Raw genomic sequence first — 23,431 nt, 5'->3', positions numbered from 1 at the left:
CGCGCGCTCACCTTTAAGGAGATGCTGCGCCGTCTGAACGCAGCGGAGGGAAGGGGAGCAGTAGACCACGTCCACCGCCGCGGCAACATCGAAGAGCGCTTCACCTGCCGTCGTACGCGACAGCGGGGATGCATTATTTAAAAATTAACCCGTAAAAACAAAGTTTTTCACTATAAATCCTTCATATGCGTGTTCAATGGGCCACAACCCAGCCCACATTGGTCTTTGAAACGGGCGGCTAGAGTCCTCTCGTCCTCTGGCTTGAGATGGCTGCCACCTATGGGTCAGATGATTGCCTGCCACCATTAAGCAATTGGTAATTAAATATAATTTTTTTTCACCTAAAAAGTGTAACATTTTCGAAAAAAAATTTCATGAAAAGAAATTGTCACGCACAACGAGTCTGTGCAAAATGTCAGCTCGATTTGATCACGGGAAGTGGGTTAAAAAACGACCGAAAGATTTGCACGGTCGTAAGCGCGCAAGCAAGTGAACTTAATATAAAGGATTTTAAAAAGAAAAATTATTTTGGCACGTGGGGGTGAGCTGTCATGTCTATGGAGTTTTTTAGATTTTTTTCATCATTTCTTGCCAGCATTTTGGATGCTGGCAAGAAGTAGGCTGTCTCTGGTGGGGACCAATCAGTTTCAAAGACAATGCATTTACTATGAATATGAATCCCTGCAGTCACGAAAGCTTTAAATAAATTTTTAAATAAAAATGCATATACTGTCAGGGCATGTTTTTGTTTGCATGTTCGCTACAAGTATATGTGGTTAATGCAGACATGATTCCTTGCAAAAGGTTTCTGTTTGGTGTTTTAACGTCTTAACACAGCTATTTTTTTGCCAGAAAGGGTAAAACCTATTTTTAGAAATCTTATGATGTCATCACGAAGAGCTTACAAGCAGCGCCGTCACAGTTGCGTCGAGTCGAGCGTGGCTGTCGTTAGAGAAGCATGATGATGTCATCGGCGGTCGCCATGTCGTTGCAGCGACGCTCACCTGTGAGCCGGGCCTGGGTGACCCCCAGGACGGTGAGCGGAGGGTCATTCTCGAACTGGCGATGCCCTCCGCTCCGTTGCGGCAGACTGGCCGGCATGTTCATGTTCGATCGAAAGTACACTCCTAGAATCGCGGATCAAGGCGTTTCAAGTGATTAGTCGTGAGTCGATCATTTGTTACATTTAAGATGTTAACTCGGTGCTCTGTGATGCGCGGAACTCGTAGCCGGAGGCGGTCGGGGTCAGGCTCTGGTGTCAGAGCAACGAGGCGAGAGAGCCAAGCACCTGGGTTCAAATCCACGTCTCGGGCATTATTAGAATTATTTCCTAAGCGTAGCTGAATGACAGTCTCAGACCGGTCACAAATGTCTGCAAAATAATTTGTTTCTTGATCTAATTTGTTTCGGTTACTCCAGCTTGAAGAATGTCGGAATGTTCGGTTTTGATTGGCATGTGATGAACACAATTTGAAGGCCACATAAGACGTGTGTCCCTTAGCATGGCTAGAGGCCTGTTTGAAGTGACTTAAGTAGTAGTTTTGTGAAGTCATCATGGAAGTAGTGTACAACAATACATATTTCTGCAATGTGCTATGCGGCGGAGAACATACACGCTATGACAAAATTCCAAATTGTGTTACTTAAGATCGCACGCCCGCACGCCTGCACACAAAGCCGAGGGCTGCTGCTGCTGTTGTTGTTGCTGCCGCGGTCGTCGCTTTGCCCGTGGAGCTTTTCTCTCACGCGTGACTTACCCCGCTCGTCGAAGCACTGTGCCACCCACTGCCGGCCGAACACCACGTCCATACGCTCGCCGTGCCGCAGCACAAACAGACTCCGGCGGGCCAGCTCCGTGCCGGAACGCGCGCCACCACGCAGGGACCGCTGTGTTTGTGCAGCACCGCCGACGCAGCCACAGGGAACAGCACACGATGGCACAGTTACCGCATCACAACGGCAGAAACACGGCCACGAGCGTGGACGGGGACACGGGTAGAGTTGCTACCGCGGGGCGCAATCGCTCCCCGTGGGCAAAGTCACGGATATGATCACTACCACGGACACAATCGTTCCTGTGAATGCAATCACTTCCACAACCACAGGTGCCACGGCCACAATTCCTGCCACAGACACAATTAGTTCCGGACAGACACCACCACCATCGTTTCAGGCATTGGGGCCTTCTTCATAGCATGTAGATCGAGTTTGCAAATGAGGCTGGTGTCAACCACAGCAAACGCTTGCAACTGTGACTTGCAACCGTGCTTTGACAGACTGTGCATCTGCAAGTGCAATGTAGACCTTCGTGTAATGTCGCAACTATTGTTGCTATACGTTTCTCTCCGCGTTGTTCAATCGTTTTTTGTTGTTGGAGTTTACGTACGACTTGTTAATTTATCTGGCCACGTAACTTCCTCATGTAATGTTCCCCCATTGACAACCCCAGCTTGGGCTGGACATAAGCAAGTGCCTTCCGTTTGCACATTTATATTTTGCTAATGTAAATTTCCACGCGATAAGTCACTTTGTTCAGCTATCATTTATGGCCAGGTCGCTTCTGAAAAAGAAGTTAATACCTCAGCAGGCTCTGCCTGGTAGAATGGGGATGGTTTAAGTTTTGTTTGTAGGTGTTTGGGATATTTGCTTACCTTTCTTGTACTTGGGATTCCTATCGTGTTTTTTTGCATTGTTTGTTGTTGAAACGTTCTTACCCCTACGCCGTGCCCCTACTGGAAATCTGTTAAAAAAATAACTTCATAAGCTCACCGCATTCCTCCTGCTGCAAGAGAAATACATATTCCGATTCTGATTCTGACAAGTGGAAAAAAACCCAGAGAACTTAGTAGCTCAACTAGTTCATCCAGCTTGAATGAAATGTCTACGCGGGGGAACAAACCCCGAGTGTACTGGTAAGTGCAGCGAATACCTGAGCAAGCTGCACATGCCCGTGACTTTAGCCATGGCCAGATGCTACCTCAATCTCCAACAGGTATGCGACAGGTATCAACGTGTCAGGGTTATCAACCTCCCCGCATGCCTGATTAAAGATAAGGTTGAAATGGTACACAAAGTTGGGTTTTATGATCGTATCACACCAGCTTTTGTCTAAAATGTCCTTGCAGGGATGGCCTGAGTAAGATAATACACTGTAAAACCTTTGAAGAAGTTGGAACACAAACCTACATCTGTCATCACGTTATATAAAATAGCAATGCCTTAGTCTGTCCTTCTGTCATGCTATGGTGATTTTGCTGATGCTTCAAATTGATAGTTTTCTCACTAGCGTGGACCCTTTGCCCTGTAACCATATTCTGTTTGATAAAGTAACGAACGCACACCCATTACATTCAAATCTACATGCACGCGAGTACACAGTCACTGAACGTTTGTGTGCGCGTGCCTTTTAGACATTTGTTATATTTTTTATTGGAACTGCCATTACACTTGTTTACCCAGAAAAGCCTAACCGAGTCTCATGACTCTTTACCAAGAGGGTCGTGCCAAGTTTTCACAGTGGGGGGGGGAGGTGAAATAATTGCTCTGCATCTACCCAATCGAGCAAATTTTCAGGAGTCATTGACCATTTCATATTCGGCCGGCGTGCAACTCTTTACAGCCGATACACCCGCCGGAATTGATCGGGGCGGCCTGTTGGATTCGAACCTCTAACCCCCCCCCGCCCCATCACCAGCTCACAATGTTTCCAAGAGTAATTCGCGCCGACATCTGAATATAGGGTATGGTATGTGTGCATGTATTTTTTTACTTCTTTCGCTCCGTACGTAGCCAACCGTGCTAATCGGAGGTGCGGGGGAATTACAACGATACAGCCCATGGCACTGGCAAGCAGAAGCAAGCAAAAAATATATATATTGGAGGAATGTGAAATACAGGCGTAGAAAACATTGGGTCATCAACAGATGTTTTGCTGAAGTGGGAGAGAGATGCCGAGGTAAGAGAGTGGGGAGGGGCAAGGGAGGGGGGTAGGGGGAGGGGAGCGTTGCGTGGACGCTAGGAGAGGGAAAGGGACGTGAAGTTGGACGGGGGGGGGGGGGAAGTGGGCGGGGCTGGAAGTGGGAGGCTGAGAGGGCTGGGGATGCGTGGGGGGGAGGATGCAACAGCAATGCCAATGCAGCAGCAATGCCAATGCAGCAGCAATGCCAATGCAGCAGCAATGCCAATGCAGCAGCAATGCCAATGCAGCAGCAATGCCAATGCAGCAGCAATGCCAATGCAGCAGCAATGCCAATGCAGCAGCAATGCCAATGCAGCAGCAATGCCAATGCAGCAACAATGCCAATGCAGCAGCAATGCCAATGCAGCAGCAATGCCAATGCAGCAGCAATGCCAATGCAGCAGCAATGCCAATGCAGCAGCAATGCCAATGCAGCAGCAATGCCAATGCAGCAGCAATGCCAATGCAGCAGCAATGCCAATGCAGCAGCAATGCCAATGCAGCAGCAATGCCAATGCAGCAACAATGCCAATGCAGCAGCAATGCCAATGCAGCAGCAATGCCAATGCAGCAGCAATGCCAATGCAGCAGCAATGCCAATGCAGCAACAATGCCACTGCAGCAACAATGCCAATGCAGCAACAATGCCAATGCAGCAGCAACGCCAATGCAGCAGCAATGCCAATGCAGCAGCAATGCCAATGCAGCAGCAATGCCAATGAAGCCAACAATACCAATGCAGCAACAATGCCAATGAAGCCAACAATACCAATGAAGCAAACAATACCAATGAAGCCAACAATACCAATGCAGCAACAATGCCAATGAAGCCAACAATACCAATGAAGCAAACAATGCCAATGAAGCCAACAATACCAATGCAGCAACAATGCCAATGAAGCCAACAATACCAATGAAGCAAACAATACCAATGAAGCCAACAATACCAATGCAGCAGCAATGCCAATGAAGCCAACAATACCAATGCAGCAACAATGCCAATGAAGCCAACAATGCCAATGCAGCAACAATGCCAATGAAGCCAACAATGCCAATGCAGCAGCAATACCAATGAAGCCAACAATACCAATGCAGCAGCAATGCCAATGAAGCCAACAATGCCAATGCAGCAGCAATACCAATGAAGCCAACAATGCCAATGCAGCAGCAATGCCAATGAAGCCAACAATACCAATGCAGCAGCAATACCAATGAAGCCAACAATGCCAATGCAGCAGCAATGCCAATGAAGCCAACAATGCCAATGCAGCAGCAATACCAATGAAGCCAACAATACCAATGCAGCAGCAATGCCAATGAAGCCAACAATGCCAATGCAGCAGCAATGCCAATGAAGCCAACAATACCAATGCAGCAACAATGCCAATGAAGCCAACAATGCCAATGCAGCAGCAATGCCAATGAAGCCAACAATACCAATGCAGCAGCAATGCCAATGAAGCCAACAATACCAATGCAGCAGCAATGCCAATGAAGCCAACAATGCCAATGCAGCAGCAATGCCAATGAAGCCAACGATGCCAATGCAGCAGCAATGCCAATGAAGCCAACAATGCCAATGCAGCAGCAATGCCAATGAAGCCAACAATGCCAATGCAGCAGCAATGCCAATGAAGCCAACAATGCCAATGCAGCAGCAATGCCAATGAAGCCAACAACGCCACTGCAGTAGCAATGCCAATGAAGCCAACAATGCCAATGCAGCAGCAATGCCAATGCAGCAGCAATGCCAATGAAGCCAACAACGCCACTGCAGCAGCAATGCCAATGAAGCCAACAATACCAATACAGCAGCAATGCCAATGCAGCAGCAATGCCAATGCAGCAGCAATGCCAATGAAGCCAACAACGCCAATGCAGCAGCAATGCCAAACGCTGGGGATGCAATTAACTCGGCAAAATAGACGAGTGCCTGGCAAATATGATGGAACAACCATGCAGAATTTAAGGTTTTACCTGGTTAATAACATCCTTCCAATCATTGCTCAATTTGTAACCATCTTCTCGGTTGAAGTTATGTCAATGTGTATGTATCTGGATGGCTTCATGAACAAACCTTTGATAGTAGCCCGAAGGTTTGCAGAGCACCTTGGTCTCGGAAAAAACAATATCATGAGAGCCCACAGTGTTATAGCAATGGTCAGCCACAGCGGAGGTATTAGTCCTGCCGTGTTTCAGATCTGCCTTGTGCTCGCGAACACCGTCCGAGACATGTAGTTTCCCCAATGTAACAATCACCACAGGTGCAACTTAGTTTGTAGACTCCAGGATATTGCATATCAGGAATGACATCCTTCACAGATGGGATTAGATCACGGATTTTGTGTACTGTACTGAAAAAAAAAATTCTTGCTGTGGTTTTCCCACCTGATGATGATTGCTTGTGTTGCAATCGAAACGTCGTGATTTTATTTATTTTATACCTACGTGACTTTACTGAAACAACCAAAGAGTATGGATCCCTGCAGTCACGAAAACTTCAAATCTAGATTCATCACAGATTTGCCGAGGACAATCACAATGGCAGTGGATATATCACCGCTAACGATAAGAATGTGGATTTAAAGCTTTGGTGACTGCAGGGATTCATCTTCTTGGTTCTTTCGGTAAAGTCACGTAGAATGGAAATAATAAAATAATAAAATAAAACATAATAAGATAATTTACACGACGTTTCGGCCACAACGCAAGCAGCCGTCCTCAGGTGAAGACCAGGTCTGTCGGGGAGACAGCGTCTGACAGACCTGGTCTTCACCTGAGGACGGCTGCTTGCGTTGTGGCCGAAACGTCGTGAGAATTATTTTATTATGTTTTATTTTATTATTTTATTATTTCCATTCTACGTGACTTTACCGAAAGAACCAAGAAGATAAGAATGTGCTTCGATGAAAAGGTTTGTGACGAGTTCCCAAGACAGGTGCTGTGTAACTCCGACACCGGTATTATCCTTACTGTTGCTGCCAGTGCCACCGATGCTCCTTGGCGTCTATCTGTTCTGTTGTGTGCCTGGGCTGCTGTGTGGAGTCGCTGCTGTGCCTCATCCGTTGCTGCTGCTGTATTTCTGTGCTGCTGCTGTATTTCTGATCTGCTGCTGCAGCAGAGGTCGCAACCGGGTACCCGATACCCGGCTACCCGTACCCGGCCGGGTACGGGTACCCGTTTGCGACCCTGGTGCGGCCGGGTACGGGTAGGCCGTGAGTCACCGGTGAGTAACCGTTTGTCACTCATTTCGGGTAGGGTACGGGTAGCGCACGGGTACCCGTACCCGGCCGGGTACGAGTGCGGGTACCCGTTTGCGACCCTGGTACGGGTAAGGAATCAAAACCCGTTTGCGACCTCTGTGCTGCAGCTACTGCTGCTGCTGCAGCTGGTGGTGCGCCGCACGTGCCTGGCTGTTCGTCGTGGACGCCGGTCCGTTGACGGCGAGGAGCGCGGAGGAGGAGGCGGACGACGATTCTCCGTTGCCGTGGGCCGCGTGTCTCAGCAGCAGCTCGCGGGGGCACCGACGTGGCGGCGGCCTCCGTGGTCAGCACGGGGCACGACAGCGCGTAGGACCTGCCGAGCAAGGTCGGGGCCGGTTAGCGGGGCACAAGGGTCAGAGGTCAACAAATTACTCAATATGAGTCTACGTTAGCAATCACCGCCACATTCTGCGAAAAAAAAAAACTTGGTAGGACCATTTGCGAAGAAGAGTCAATGAGAGGCTCAGTTAAGCATTCCTTCGCTTAAACAAGCACAATAATATATTTTAAAAAACCAGGCCTATTGTGGGGCAGCCAGTGAGGACATTCGCAGACCTTTTACGATAAAACGTTAATATCAGAGTTGGAGCAGTGGAGCAAGCACATCGTGGTATGCAGCCCGCAGGCAACCTGAGTGCGATTCCTTGCCCCGACTGAAATCGCCGGTGGGTGGCGAGTAATATCATGGAGCCTCTCCCTTCAACAACCCACGCTGACCAGCCGGGTGAAGTATGGCCAATCAACTCCCCGTAGACTGACAACGGCAAAGCGGGAAGGCCTTCATTCAACTCGAGATGGTCAAAGAGGTTGGGACACAATGCGCAGTTTCAAAATGTGGTGGTGCAAAGGCAGTACGGAAACGTGCACTTCCGGACAATGCGCGTGGTTCAGCGCCATGAGAGAGTGTACGCAACCAACTCGAAGGGCAGACGAGGGGGGTTATCTTCGGGCACAGCTTTTCGCAATCGGCTAAATAATAATCTAGACAGACCCTTTGACGAGCCAGCCGTGGGCAAGGAATTTAAAGGTGCAGTGCGTGCGTGCTAAACCACTGCACTCCCTGCCCCGCCCGCACCCGCCCCCCTGCAGCTACAGAAAAATGTCATCAAAATATCGCATTACCTGCATTTCCTGTTATGTTTTAATTACATTCGTTGTTTATTTCAGTAGCTGCGGGGGATGCGACGGTTTTAGCATGCACCCCCCCCCCTTCTCTACCCCCCTTCTTCACCACCCCTTCTTCACCACCCCGCCTACGCCCCCCCCCCCCTTTCTTCACCACCCCGCCTACGCCCCCCCCCCTTCTTTCACCCCCCCCCACCTACGCCCCCCCCCCTTCTTTCACCCCCACCGCCTACGCCCCCCCCTCTTCTTTCACCCCCCCTACGCCTCCCCCCCTTCTTCAACACCCCGCCCACGCCCCCCCTTCTTCACCACCCCCCCACCCACGCCCCCCCTTCTTTCACCACCCCGCCCACGCCCCCCCCCCTCTTTCAGCACCCCGTGCGCTGTCACTGGCGTGGTGAATTACGGCTACACAACCCCTCAGGGCCCACGTGACATTGAGAGGGCGATGATTCATCATCCAGCAGAGGATTTGGCAAAGGGCTCGAAACTAAAGCTAAGGGGAAAAAAAACAATCACTGGATTAACACGTTTGATTGCTGTGTACCTGTTTAACCGGCGGAATAAAAGAACTGTAGTTTGCTGTAAGTTTCCCCGAGTCACAACATGCCCATGTGTATGATTCTTAAGAGTCATTGGATTATTTAAGAAAAATTATTTTAAAAGGTCAGTGGATTCTTAAGGCTTCTATAGCCAAAACTAAAGCAATCTGTTGAAAGATCCTAAGCGCAGCAGCAGAAACGTCCCAAGCCAATCTTGCTTGTCTCCCTTGTTCAACAAATTAAATTAACCCAACTCCGGATTATGAAACGGGAATAATTAAAGAATGTTCTTGCACACGTAGACGTGCAGCAATCGATCGCACGTTGATTTCTGTAGCGCAGTGAAAATAGTATGATGGAGGTTCCACGACGTTTTTTTTATAACAAACTCGACGCATTTATATAAGCTCCATCGTTGCAACATAGACATACAAACGCACGCAGGCAAACACATCGGATACCTGTCTGTGCCTTCGCGCTGTGCAGGATTGTGCGTGTGTGGTGAGCAGACGTGGGGAGCGGTAGTGTCGTGCTTGGCGCGCTGCGCTTCGAACCAGGTGACTCGAGTTCGATTTCTGCTCACGGCCAACACCGGCGACGATTATCTGAACCAGTCCTGCGCCTCCCCTAGGTCGACTCAGCCTCACATGAGTACCTGGTGCGGTGTGTAAACATCGCCGCTGGGGAGTCAAATGCGGCCGGGCGTGGTGTTGGCCACCCACCCTCTTCGTGTGCCGTGTCGGCCGTCATAGTTGCTACTCGCTAACAGCACTTGCCCCAACAGTATGTTAAGGCTATACGGGGGATCTTTATCTTTTTTTCGTGAGCAGACGTGAAACAATCGGACTCCCCCGCGAGTTGACGCTCCGAAACGGACGCTTGATATCAACCACAGCCATGTTTGCAACTTTAATTTGGCAACCGTTAATCCAGCAAGTGCGACTTAATCCTAAGTCTCTACGATGTTTTGCTACAGCTGATATTTTTTTTCTCCCGTGTCGTTCTGTTGAATTTGTTCGAGTTGACGCGCGATAGTTGCATTTATCTACCGGTGTGCCACTTCCTCTGTAATGTTCCGCCATTGCCGGACACCTGCGAGAAAAAGCTTCATAACTTATTGGGGGGGGGGGGGGGGTGTTCCGGCTGAAATCAATTGTCTTGTGTCTATAAACTGTCGTGATTCAGGCTTGAAATTCGTTTAAGGAATCGATTATCGTTATCGAGCACCCTCGCGAAATTCCACGCTTTCCCCGGTGGTTGCAGGGGCCACGTGAACCAGTCGTACACCACAAATGCAAATCCCACATCATTTGGTCTTCTACTTGCAATCCGGTGAGCCTGGGAATCGATTTTAGTCGATGAATCGATGCATCGCCACACGCCTGATGGTAACCACAGTTGCTTTAATCTGAAATTACAGTTTCCGCAACGCAAGGTTCTCTTGTCTCTTGAGCACTGTGGTCAAACTAGTTGTGGTCAAACTGGAAAGCCTCAAAAGAGCCAAAGAATCTGCAGGTGGGGTCTAAGAGACAGCGGGGGGGGGGGGGGGAAAAATTGTGTTCATCACCCAGCAGGTTGGCCAGGATTCCACGAACTGCTGACAAACAACTCTGTGTTCCCCACGACCACGTGATGGCCCGTATCGTGTAATGGGCAAGTGGGGCCTGGCCCCTTCAGATTGCCACTGCAGCCTCTACCTGGCCAAAAACAAACGGTAATCACAGGGGGGGGTGGGGGAGCCTCGGTCCACTTAGGCTAGGCCGCACGACACACTTTGTCAAGCGGGCGACCTGCTCTTAGCCAGGTCACTCAGTGGGCCCACTTTTATTGTCATCGTGCAAATGTCGCATGGGATTTTTTGTTTGTTTTTTCCCATTGCAGTGCAAGGCTTGTAGAGGACTTGTGAATGATTTTGTAATATTTGCAAATTAGTCGTCTGTGAGCCCTTTATGCAAAATGTGAGTGTGCGGAACACATCGACTGCGTATTGACGAGTTGCATATGTCCAGCAGCACGCAAGATGTTTGGTTTGCGCAGCTTTGTGTCAAAGGCAATAGCCATATTTTCACTCGTACATACAGTATGTGCAGACCAAATGATGCAATAGCCCACACTGAAAGCCAGTCTGTGGATAATTCGAGTTTGATGTCAACGAATCTTTGACAGCCTCTTTAAGGCATGGGATTGTTCGGGGTACCACATTCATGCCCCAGAAGCCCAAATGTCCAGACGAAGGCATCTTCAGCATATTTAAGATTTTAGCTATAATCCCTGCGGCACAAAAAAAAAAAAAGAGCCAAATGACAAGGGTGGCGGCTGCCCAGTCATGAACGCGCCACAGCTGTTTGTGAAAATACACGCGACGCCACAACTAACAAAGAAAACGAGCGAGCGTGCTTTACGTGTGCATGTGTCACTGCAAACATATTACGTGAAGCACATTGTAGATGCAACTTGAAAATCAAACGTAGCTCTAACACGGCCACAAGGTTCACATGCCGGAACTAAGGTGCGTTTTGATGGCTAAACACTGTTGCTGTGTTCCCACGGCAGCACGTAAGAGCCCGGAACTTTCCGGCAACCTTGCCAAGAGTGCCACCAGCTTTTACCCAGACTCCCCCCCCCCTCAGACCAAATTCACGACTTCATGGGGGTCAAGAGTATTTGGCTGCTGCTGTACATTTTCCGCACGATAAGCCACTCACTTCGTCGAGCTATCATCCGTGGCCAGGTCGCTTCTGAGAACAAGAGCTCTGTAGCTCAGCGAGCCTTACCTGGTAAAAAAAAAAAAGTGTATTGTTTAGTTTTAGAACCTATTCGTAGCGGAACGTGCGAGTCTTGGCGGCGGCGGCGGGGTGCCATTGAGAATGAACGCAGGACGAGGAGAGCGGCTCGCTCCGTATCGAGGGGGGCGTGAAGGCGACGATTTTTTGCGCAGCGCTCTCGAAGCGCTCCAACGCTGTCCCGTCGCGGCGCTCTCGCTCACCTGTGCAGTACCCAGGTGTCCGACTCGTCCGCTTTCTGCGTGTAGTTTTCCGGCAGCAGCCCGGCCAGGCCCGAGATCCACGACGTCCCCTGCACCCAGCCCTCGCTGCCGCCCTGCGAACACGGAGCCAACGCGAGGCGCCGTCAACCCTCCCTTTACCCAACTGCATCGGAATCATCAGAATCCGATGAGCTATGAAGCTTTTTTTTTAACAAGATGTTCCGTACGGGCGGGGCAGCAAGTTACAACAGCAAACGGTACAAAAACACGACAGGAAGTGAAAAATAGAGACGCTGGCAAGCAAGTGACCGAGTAAAAATAAATTCGTTGTTTAAGTCCTGGCGAGGCAACAAAAACAACACAAACAAAAACAGCCCCAGACCGCACCAAGCTCAGCCGGGTAGCTCGGACTTGGGAGGGCTAATGCCATGCCGACAGCATTGGGCTGGTTATGGAAAGATCTTGCGCTCGGATTCTGGATGGCCAACTATAATTTAACTGCATCCTCAAAGTGTCGTGAGGGTTCATTTTCAATTCGGGTCACAAAAAAAAAACGCACGCCAATTTGTGCGGTCATATTCAATTCGTTTGGTTTTTCACACTTAAATTATTGCAGGTGTGAAAAGAACAGTTTTGGTTTTACTGGTACATAACGAACACCCCTAGCACGTCACGTAGACGGTGTGCCCTTTGTGTCGATAAAGCGGCCTTTTGTAGGGATTTAAGGAACAGCTGTGACAAAAACTTTGAAGGCCTCCCCGTGCCATGCCATTCATGGGGTTTGTTTGACTATTATTCACCACGCTGGCCAGCGTGGGTAGGGTAAAGAGAGGCCTAGGACCGGTTCCGGACATCACTTGTTACCGACGTCATCCTTAGCCGGTGAGCGAACTCGGGTTGTCCGGTTAAGAATGCAGCGCGCTAACCACGACATTACCGCTTCCGCCACATGACTATAAATAGCCGTCCAAACTTGGGATAAACCGAGTGACACCTAAAACGGTTGGCTGACCATGAGCAGTAGGCCTAATTGTAGATTACGATGACAACGTGCGAGTTGAAATGTATCTGCAATCGACTCTGTCCAGTGGCGTTTTGAGGTGGGGGGGGGGGTATTGCATTTTATCTCAGGGTGTACCATATGCAAGCTTTTTTTACATACTCTAACAGTTGCCATTGGTTTTTTGAATCTATACGGTTTGCCTTCACACAATAGAATGAGAGCCTTACAAAATGTAACCTGTTTGTGCTTCAGTCAGACAGTTGGAAGTTGGTGTGCGAGCCAGCCACACCTAAGGACCGTACACATTTTCAAAGAAAATGATGGTTCACGAGGAAATGGATGCCACATACCGCAAAAGAAAACGAAAATCTAACGAAGGCCATCTGAGATATGAACCTCCGCAAGTGTGGTCAAACCGCCACCAATAGCAAAACACAGTACAGGAAAGGCCTTCATCCAGCAGTGGATTTACAAAGGGCTGTAAAAAGACGTCAAATAAAAGTAACGCTGGAAGCTTCCCGTTTAAAATCGGCCGTTGTGTTGGGGTCGGGATCGAACCCACGACCGTCTGTATACCAGGCAAGGCAGTTAACATCTCGCCACCGTGTCGCCCAATCAGTCATTGCGATGGGAGAGCTTCGCCGTGGCTGGCTGCGTTCTCCTCTTCGGAAAAAAAAAACAACCCCCACATAAACCTGGAGCCTTGTCCAGTCATAGGGCAACTGAAGCAATCGCCCCCCCCGACTGTGACTCAAGAGCATTTTCCTGTTAATGGAACCGCCTTGCCGTGGATCTTTTTACGTCACCTATAGGTCATCGTCACCAATACCCGAGGTCTGTGGTTTCTGTCACGCAGAAAGCATCCATACTCAGCCCTGCGTTATCATAAACATTCCTGTAGAATGACTGGCACACAACACGCCGTGGCATCAAAGTCGTGTCGCGCATGCATGTGCATGTGTGCATACATTCCGTCGCGTTCACCTGTGCACCGTGCTCCGAAGGCGACACGAATATGGAATCTCCCGGTATGAGCTCCAGCTCATCGTCATTCTGAGGAATGTACGGGTAAAGCACCCGCAGGGTCTGCGGCGGAGGAAGCGTTGGCAAGGCGACGGGAGAGGGGTTCCAACGTCGCAGGGGGTCATCGAAGATGGAAGGGTTAGGGAGGTACAAGGGGAAAAATAGGTCAAGGGTTCACAGGGAGAGGGCGCAGATACACGTTTGCATCAATGCACCGTATTTACGAAGACCTTCAGTGAGATCAAATGGGGTTCACAAACAGACGCCTCCTCGTAAAGGACCCGACAAGGACGCAGAACTTCCGCGAAGCTTCCAGGGCCCACAATCCCTAAATCGCATCCCCACACACACATACCGTGGCAGCTGATGCGGGTACTTGACGATGATGAGATGATGATGCACAGATGGAAAATTAAAACTTTCTCTGGTGTGCGAGGATGTGCGGGGGAAGGACAACAAACTAAACACAAAAAGCAGTTACAAAGAAATTAGTTTTCAATCTCGATTTGAAAGTGCATAGCTCCCAGCGGGTTCCTAATATCAGATAGAAGAGCGTTCCAGACGGCCGCAGAAACCAACCTGAACGCGTGCGCGATGTGGTGACCGACTTTGTTCGATGATTAGACAAAAGCCGCTGCGAGAATGACCGGAGTTCGCATGATGGTTCATGCTCTTTGAGAAAGTACATATCTGTTGTATGGAACCTGGCGAACCCATGGCCTATGGACACCTCAACCAGTGGTGATTAAATCGTATGTCGTTATTAAAGCTTTCATGTTTAATTGTAAATATTTAATCAACTGATATTAACCTATATTCTTGGGTCTTTCGGTAAAGTCACGTAGATATAAAAAATAAGAAAAATAATCACAATATCACGACGTTTCGATCGCAACACAAACAATCGTCATCAGGTGAGAGCTGCTGAAGCAGGAAAAAATAGGTTCAAAGAAAACAACAAAAATTAGGTGTCAATCTAAATCTAAAAGCAGTGTTACGTAACTATTTATTTGAATTGTAACGATTGTTATAACAATTTAGGATATTTTATTTTTCGCGATTTCCGATCGTGAAGGCGCTACGTTTCGCAGTCAGCGGTTTTAGTAGGGGGCGCAATTTAATTCGCAGTGTCCTTTTTCTTTTTTCAAACGTGGAAAATTTTAGACCGTGACTCCCCGGCGGCACGCCAATGGCCTCCTCTTCTCGAATGATGTCACAGGATCCTTAAAAATTCACCGTGCAGCATACGGCGTGTGGCATGCCTACAGTTTACACACCCGCAGAAACAACTGCTGGGTTATCACCATAAACCTCTGTCACGAGCCAGCAGATGCACAACCAACCGGCCACGTCGCTGCACCGTGGTTCTTGTCAAGGGGGCAGAGGTCGCAAACGGGTTTTGATTCCTTACCCGTACCCGGCCGCACCAGGGTCGCAAACGGCTACCCGTACCCGTACCCGGCCGGGTACGGGTAGCCGGGTATCGGGTAGGGTACGGGTATCGGGTACCCGGTTGCGACCTCTGCAAGGGGGTAAGGAACATTGATGGTTGATACGTCTGGTAAGGGGGCTACACAACGCAAAACATTTGGAGCCACTGGCCCTGGATCAACTCTGTACAAACGAGCAATTGTGTGCGAATGAACGGTGGAAAGATGTATTATAATGTAACGAAACTATAACTAGTTTTTTCTTATTTTACCAGGTAAAGCCCATTGAGCTGTATAGCGTGTTTTTAAGAAGCGACCTGGCCACAAACGATAGCTCAACGAAGTGGCTTATCATGTGGAAATTTATAGCAGCCAAATACTTGGAATGCATATTTCTAAATATTGAGGGAAAAACCGAAGGACCCGGAGAAAAATACACGCAACCATTGGGAGAGAGACATGCCAACTCCAAATATATAGGGCGTCAGGGTCGGGATCGAACCCATGACCTCCTGTATACAAGGTGTGCTGCCCTTCTGCAGTCCATAAATGCCGTGTGGTTTTGCAAAACCCCAAGATGATCAGTTTTACATTTAATAATAATGAACACAAATCTCATAACATCCATATGTCATGGAACGTTTTTTTTTCCCGCGGAAACAAAAGCATTGTACAAGCGTGGCAATATTAAAGCCTTCATTCAGTATGTTTCTTTCTCCCTCTAAGCCTGCGTACTTTACTACGCGTCTCTTCGTACTCATTGACATGTAAATGTTTTCTCTAACCCCTCCCTCTCTCTGCCTCCGTCCCCCCCTCTGTCTATTTAAGGCCACCCCACAGAGACGATCTCCCTCTCTGTACCTGTGTTACTCTCTCTATGTATCTTGGTGATATCTGTCTGCTTATATGTCTGTCTGTGGTTTTCTGGTTAGATTTTGTGTCGCTATTTCATTATACCTGATGATGATTGCTTGTGTTGCAATCGAAACGTCGTATGCTATTATTTAATTTATTATTTTATCTTTATACGTGACTTTACCGAAAGAACCAAAGAATAATTCCTGCAGTCACGAAAGCTCCAAATTTAAGATTCAGTATGTTTGCGAATGGATGTGACGCAATTACGTCTGGCGGCTCGTTGCCGTGAGTCAGCACCACATTTGAAGGTAATTGACGCATGAAAGGGATGGGATTATCTAGGGCGGTGCTTCTCAACCTTTACTGCAGCCACGCAGAATGGTAATACATCAAGTTCAAGTTCATGTATTAGGTATAGCCCTGTGAGCCATTCGGCTCTTGAATCGGGTGCAACCGCAACAAACAAAAAACTAAAACATGAACAAGAAAACATCTTAAAGTGACTATGTGACTAAATGCAAACAGAAAATCCAAGAAAAGACAGCAAAATATTGCATAAAAAGCACCGGGCACCAACGCTGTGTGCAAAAATCCCAGTGGGATGCAAGTCAAACAACAACAACCACAAAATAACTTAGATTAATTCTAGATTTGAAGCTTTCGTGACTGCAAGGATTCATACTCTTAGGCTTTTTCGGTAAAGTCACGTAGGTAAAAAATAAAAATAAAATTAATAGAAGTACTAATAGAAATAAAATAATAAAAATCACGACGTTTCGGAGGCAACACAAGTCTCCGTCATCAGGTGGGACCGTGACAGCTAAAATTACAGCATCAAGTGAGAAAAACTTAGATTAAGGCCATCAGTCTTACTCCGTGCTACAACAAACAAACATGGCCAAACCAGTAAACTTTTCGAAATCACCAAAATAAAGCCATGAAAGCAATGAAACAGTGCGTGATGCACCCCAGGTTAAGATCCACTGCTCTACGGCCTCTGCCCCCTCTCCCAGGAGTGGGTGACTGCCCTGTGGGACTTTAATCCTATAAGCACATTATCGCGAGTTGTTTTATTTTTAGTTTTTGTTTCATGCTTCCCTACCCCCATTCCCCTTCGCATCCACCCCCCCCCTTTCCCCCCCCCCCCTCACTCCCCACCCGCGTGGATTTTTCTCCGGGTCCTCCGGTTTTTCCCTCCACATTTAGAATCGAGATCATGCGTTTAGAGTATATGGCTACTGCTAAGAATTTCCACAGGATGATGATGATGAGAAGCCACTTTGTTGAGCTATCACTTGTGATGGACAGGTCACTTCTGACAAAGAGCCCCGTGGCTCAGAGGGCCTTACCTGGGAAAAATTAAAAGAAACAGTTTAAGTTTAGTTCTTTCCCAGCCCCCTCTCTACCCCCCACCACCCCATGTTAGTTATCTTTGCCCTCATCACGAGTTTGTTTTATGTTCCCGCTCGCGGTCCCCATTTGGGTGGGGCGGCGAGCCCCGAATTTCATCGCCACACGTGAGTCCCTGGCACGGACGACCTCCAGGGGGTTTTCGCCGGCGGAGTTTCTGTCACCGCCCCACGCACCCTCCACCTCCTTGAACTGTGACCGGTGGCTTTGTACCGGGCTAGCGTTGAGTCACGATACAAAAAAAGTACGTAAGAAAAGGTTAATTGATGCATGGCGAATGTCAGGCCGCATATTTACCGAAGCGGTGATGCAATCCGACCAACTGGAGATTGGCCGTGTGATTTGCTAATACATCCGTTATTCAGCAGCAGCATGAAACGTTATAAAATGTACACACTCCGCCGTGTGTCCAATATTCAAGGGTTTCAATATACATGTCCCAGTCTTCGGATTCCATTCGGATTCACTTGTGTGTTTGTTTATATACCTCATGACTGTTGATACTCACATACTCCGACTGATGCTCCTACTGTTGTGGAGTGACTCGTGCAGCCAGCTATGGCTGCAGGGTGTTGGTGGTACGTGTTGTTTATGTCGTTCATTGTGAAAATTCGGTCACAGTTCCTATGATCACTGTTTCATTGCTTTCATGGCTGTATTTTGGTGATTTTCGAAAAGTTTTTTGGTTTGGCCATGTTTGTTTGTTGTAATACAGAGTTAGACTGATGGCCTTAATCTAAGTTGTCTTGTGGTTGTTGTTGTTTGACTTGCATCCCACTGGGATATTTGCACAGGGTTGGTGTACGGTGATGTTTCTGCAATATTTTGCTGTCTTTTCTTGGATTTTCTGTTTGCACATAGTCACTTTAAGATGTTTTCTTGTTCATGTTTTTTTGTTTGTTGCGGTTGCACCCGATTCAAGAGCCGAATGGCTCACAGGGCTATACCTAATAAATTAACTTTGAATATGCTAGAGGCGTGGGTGTTTGGAAATCCTGGGTTTTACCACGGATGGACAACTAGCATCGTTTACTTATTCCACTTCGTTGAGCTATCATTTTGTGGCAAGGTCCCTTCTGAAAAAGAAGCTAACAGCTCAAGTGGGCTTGACCTGTCGGTTAAAAAGAATTGCTTAGTTTCACAAGCAGATTTTTAAAAGTGATTTCGTTTACCTTTCCTATACTTTGCACTCCTTTCGTGTCTTTGAACTGTTTGTTGTTGTAACGTTCTGACCCACCCCCTACTGGACAAAGAGCTTAACAGCTCATCGGATTCCTCCAGTTTGAATACATATTCTGATTCTGAACTTGAGAAAAGTTGTTAGGACCCTCCTGAAAGAAGAATCTTGAGACTCAGCGAGGCTTTCCTCAGTAAACGAGAGCAATCATCGTAAAAACATACATTTACGAGCCAAAATAAAACGCAGAACGCTGCATCTATCCAGGTCAGAGATACAACAAGAAACTCGAGTTATGCTATTGCATAACTCAACACCTTTTCACTGCCTGCATTACGTGTCTATTGTTATAGGCCAGAGGGTAAATAGTTGCAGGAAGAATTCACGAATTGTTCGAAATGACAGCACATTGACCTAACGCTGCATGCTCACGGGAGTTGCGAGCGTTTCGTTTCAGTTGTTTGAAGTGTAATTAATTTGGTAAAGCCACGCAGGTAGAAATAAAACAAAATAAATCACGACGTTTCGAACGCAACACAAGCACCCGTCTTCAGGTGAAAGTCGCGATAGCCACGATGTCTGCTGCGAGCAGTATGATGTCTGCAGTCGAAACGTCATGATTTATTTCGTTTCATTTCTACCTACGTGACTTTACCGAAAGAACCAAAGAGCATGGATTCCTGCAGTCACGAAAGCTTCAAATCAAGATGGAATTCATTTGTTTTGCAAAGTACAAAAAAAGTTTCCATTTGCGTGAACATTTGGAAATAATACATTGGCTAAAAGATTTGCTAAATCTATGTTTGTGGCATTGCACACTCATTATGCATTGTCGTGGAGCATTACAGGTGAAAGTAAATATAAGCAAAATCCAAGCCTGTCTCCACATAAATTGTTATTTTAGTCGATCAGCCTATCTATCGGCTTTCTTATTTAAACCAAATGCTGCTCGATAACATTGGTTTGGAAAGCCGGTTTGGCTCATAAACTGATATACTTCCAATATAATTGGGGGCACAGATTGTAGTTCTGCTTCTAATCGCTTAATTTTTGTTTAAATCAAGCTCTTCCACGGCACTGTCCCTTGCGTCTACAGTGGCGAATATAATCTACTGGGAACATGAATTGGAAATGTTAACAATTTATTAAAATTGTTTATGATGCTCATTAAACATGCCGCCAAATTTGTGGTCGTACAAATCGATTGCTGTATCTATCGATTTGTGTACTGTACGTTGTGTGTAGCTGGAAGGAAGGCCTTACAATCCCGACTCTTCTGGCCTTTTCATCCTCCCCTCTCTTCCCCACTTCTCCTCCATCCTCGTGTGGAAAATACTTTCGAAATTTGTCTGAAAGTATCTTCTGCTCCTGTCCGTTTGCTCACGTTGTCTTGGGGAATATTTCCGTGCCCAGAGGCGACATCTCTACAGCTTCCGACAAGCTCGTATCCCCCACCCCCTCTTCCAGAAGTAGCGTAATTATGTAATTCATAATCAACGTTTTGGGGTTTAGATCGCGTTATTTATAAATGTGTCGTAACCCTCCACCACCCGACACGGCCAATCAGTAAAAAAGTGTCACGTTGACAAAAGACAAATAGTTCACTGCTTTAGCCCACCGGTGTGTTGAAGCGTGAAACCACAACATTTACAATTTGAGTACGACGTTTCGCTGGTAATTGCGTTGAATAATATTGGTCGCGAAAGCCTACGTTTTAAATTATGTAATTGTTTTAATTTTAAGATTTAAAAAATATATATTTTACCAACCGCTTTTTTCCTCTCGCAGATCCCGCGGGTTAATCTGGTCGAATTATTCCCCAACTTATCCACCTTGCGTCTCGTCCTTCACAACACGCTGCCTTTGTGCCATTGCTTAGCGCACGTCAAGTGGGTTCCCTTGCAAGCTACGAGAAGGGGCAAAGTTGAGCTCGGTGCAAAGCAACTAAACGTTCTTGAATCGCATCGCGATTCCAAGTCGTCAAAAATGTAACCCGGCCAAAGTGCAGAATATCTGGACCGTATTTTAGTGCGTTCACGCGAGTCTGCACAGCGAGTTCATAGATGCTGCATGCTCGGCAGGTTTCATACGAATAAAATTAATCCATTCACAGCTCGTTTGTAAATCCACTGCTGGATGAAGGTCTCTCCCCCCCCCCCCACCTCACCACTATGGTCAGTCAGTGGCATCCTCAGCGATTGCGAAGACGCAACTTAGACAAATGACGCGAATTAAACCATTACTGTGAACGTTAGTCGTTTTATTATTACTGCATTACAATCCTAGCCACCCTTGTTTATCCGTTACCATGCCGACGATAATAAAAAAACTTCCAGAGCACGAGTTTCTGACTCTTTCAAATTACATGTTACTTGTTCGCGCGATCACTAACCCGCTAATAATAAACCTCCAGTTAACAGCTGTTTTGCAATCGATGACAACAAAGTGCACAGGGGAGACCCCGTGGTGCCGCTCACCTTTCCGCTCGACTGACGTACTTCGTGCGCGCCCAACGCCTCACCCTGTGACGACAGCTGCTCCATGTCAAGACGACGATGACGATATTTGCACAAACGCCCACTTAGTTTCTGGTTATCTCCAAGACGAGACGGGTCTACTGAGGGTATATTTTTGAAAATTTGATTTTGAGCGTTTTAAGACGTGGCAAGAAAGCAAGGTTGCCACCGCGGAGGTGCAAATAAAAGCAGGACATATCATCGGAAGGAGAACATCTCACGATGAAATGTGTACGATTACAAATGACCAAAAACAGGGGGGGTGTTTTTGTTGTCACGGTTAGACCCACAGATGATCGTGGGGATATCTGTATAGGTGGCAAGCCCTACAGGAAACCAAGGGTGCCGGAAGAACACCCACACATGCGAGAATAAAGCACCACTATCATCGACATCAGCCACGATCCACCCACTGTTCAATGAAGGCCTCCACATGTCACCACCATCGCGATGTAGCAATCGGCATCAACTCCTACGCACGGTCCAGTTTCAATGTTGCCATCTCCGCGGTGAGTCAGCCCTTTTGGCGCGCCCGTTCTCACCACCGGGCTGCTATTCCACGAATGGTCCCTGTCCATGGGTCATCGCTTCTGCTTCTGACGTGTCCCTGTTCAAGTCACTCAACTTTCCGCATTTGTCAGCACTGCGAGTTCTCCTATAACGCGGTAATAGTCGCGTTCCTGAAGAACACCGCATTGCCATAAATAATATATGACATAGGGGTAAAGCGGAGTCCGCGATAACGCGTAAGATGTGTACGCAGGCTGAATAAAGTCTGAAGCGCGTGGGTAGCATCTAGAAGCATCCAGCAGCATCCCGCCTTGTGTGATGGCGCTACGCCGAGGCAGCCGTACAACCGCTTGTTTCCTACTCGTGTGACGTAGTTCCGTTCGCTCGATCGCGTTATATCCAATTCACATCCGCGTTATAAAAATGTGTTTCCTAACACATTCATCACGTTATATATGCAATTCGTGTTGTGAAAACGCACGCGGCGTTACACGAGAACAGACTGTCCGTCTCCCATTTGAATTTGTTCCCCGAATTACAGCGCTACTCTTCCCCGTCTCTCTCATTGTGCACATTCGAAGTGAGAATCTCTGCATACTTTCCCAGCGAAGTTTTCGGCTTTTGTTTGGTTTTTATTTAAGGCGCATCTCATCGCTGTCACAGTTGGCTGCATGCACCGAGCCGAACCTCTTATCTTATCTTAAAAGGAATTAAGATAACCACGGCAATATACAAAGAATTAACAACGGTACGTATCAATGTGACGGTGGAGGTGATGCGTGAATACGGTGAAAGCTAAATTGATGACTGTAAATGAAGATGAATGGAATAAATGGGGTTAATCAGTGATAACAATATAATGAGATGATGCAGAGGAAATAGTAGTGGTGGCGCTTATGAGAGGGAGAGATTAAGGAGTCGTGGGATGAGCTAGGGAACAATAAGTGTGAGTTTTGAGTGAGGTGCGGAATTTAGTGAGCGAAGGTGACTGCTTATTGTGGAGGGGGAAGTTTGTTCCAGTGAATCGGGGCGAGAAGAGAGAGAGAGAGCGAAAGCAAATTGGTATCCCTTTTTTTTTTTACGCGAGAAATTAATCGTTCCAAAAGACCTCTCGCGTCTTTATAAACGCCGCTCTCATTCCGATCCACCGTCGTTAAATTGCCCGAGGTTAAACCGTTTCTTTCTCCCCCGGTCGCATTCCCGCCCGCAAAAATATTTCGTCGCACGTTTACTTCTACGAAGAATGTCCACCCGGAGTATCTACGCGGTTTCTCGGGGGGACATCAAAAACCCGCACCGGTTTGGGTTTGCGCAAAGGGGATTCTTGGGCGAGGGCAAAGCCAAAAAGCCAAAAGAAGCCGACGCACCCTGACAACAAAAGCATCCTCGACGCAATGCGACGAGTGGAGAGAGTAAGAGAGGGGCACGGAGATGACTGTGAATTTTGCGCGTGGAGCGAACGCGCACGGTCTGACGTGACTCACCGTGATTCATGGTACACGTTGCCAACAGTCGTCACTCGCGTGAGGTGTAATGAGGGAGGGCCTGACACCTGATTAAAAAATAAATATATTCAGCCGGAATTTTAATTTGGTTAGTTGCTTCCTGTCCAAGTGGCACGTTAATTAGG

General features: G+C 47.6%; 1 protein-coding gene across 1 annotated transcript in view; it reads right to left on the bottom strand.

Moving 5' to 3' along the window:
* Nucleotides 1–23,431, bottom strand: part of UBASH3B (ubiquitin associated and SH3 domain containing B) — a 107,760-nt gene that overhangs the window by 18,707 nt on the left and 65,622 nt on the right. Inside the window, 7 exon segments of the mRNA XM_078870031.1 lie at nucleotides 12–104; nucleotides 1,005–1,127; nucleotides 1,758–1,887; nucleotides 7,368–7,478; nucleotides 7,480–7,534; nucleotides 11,875–11,987; nucleotides 13,862–13,963. Of these exon segments, the coding sequence (XP_078726157.1) occupies nucleotides 12–104; nucleotides 1,005–1,127; nucleotides 1,758–1,887; nucleotides 7,368–7,478; nucleotides 7,480–7,534; nucleotides 11,875–11,987; nucleotides 13,862–13,963 (727 nt within the window).

The sequence above is a fragment of the Lampetra fluviatilis genome, chromosome 29 (genome assembly GCF_964198595.1).
Source record: "Lampetra fluviatilis chromosome 29, kcLamFluv1.1, whole genome shotgun sequence".
Lineage (NCBI taxonomy): Eukaryota > Metazoa > Chordata > Hyperoartia > Petromyzontiformes > Petromyzontidae > Lampetra > Lampetra fluviatilis.
The sequence above is the reverse complement of the archived record's forward strand: the minus strand, read 5'-3'. Positions and strand labels throughout refer to the sequence as shown.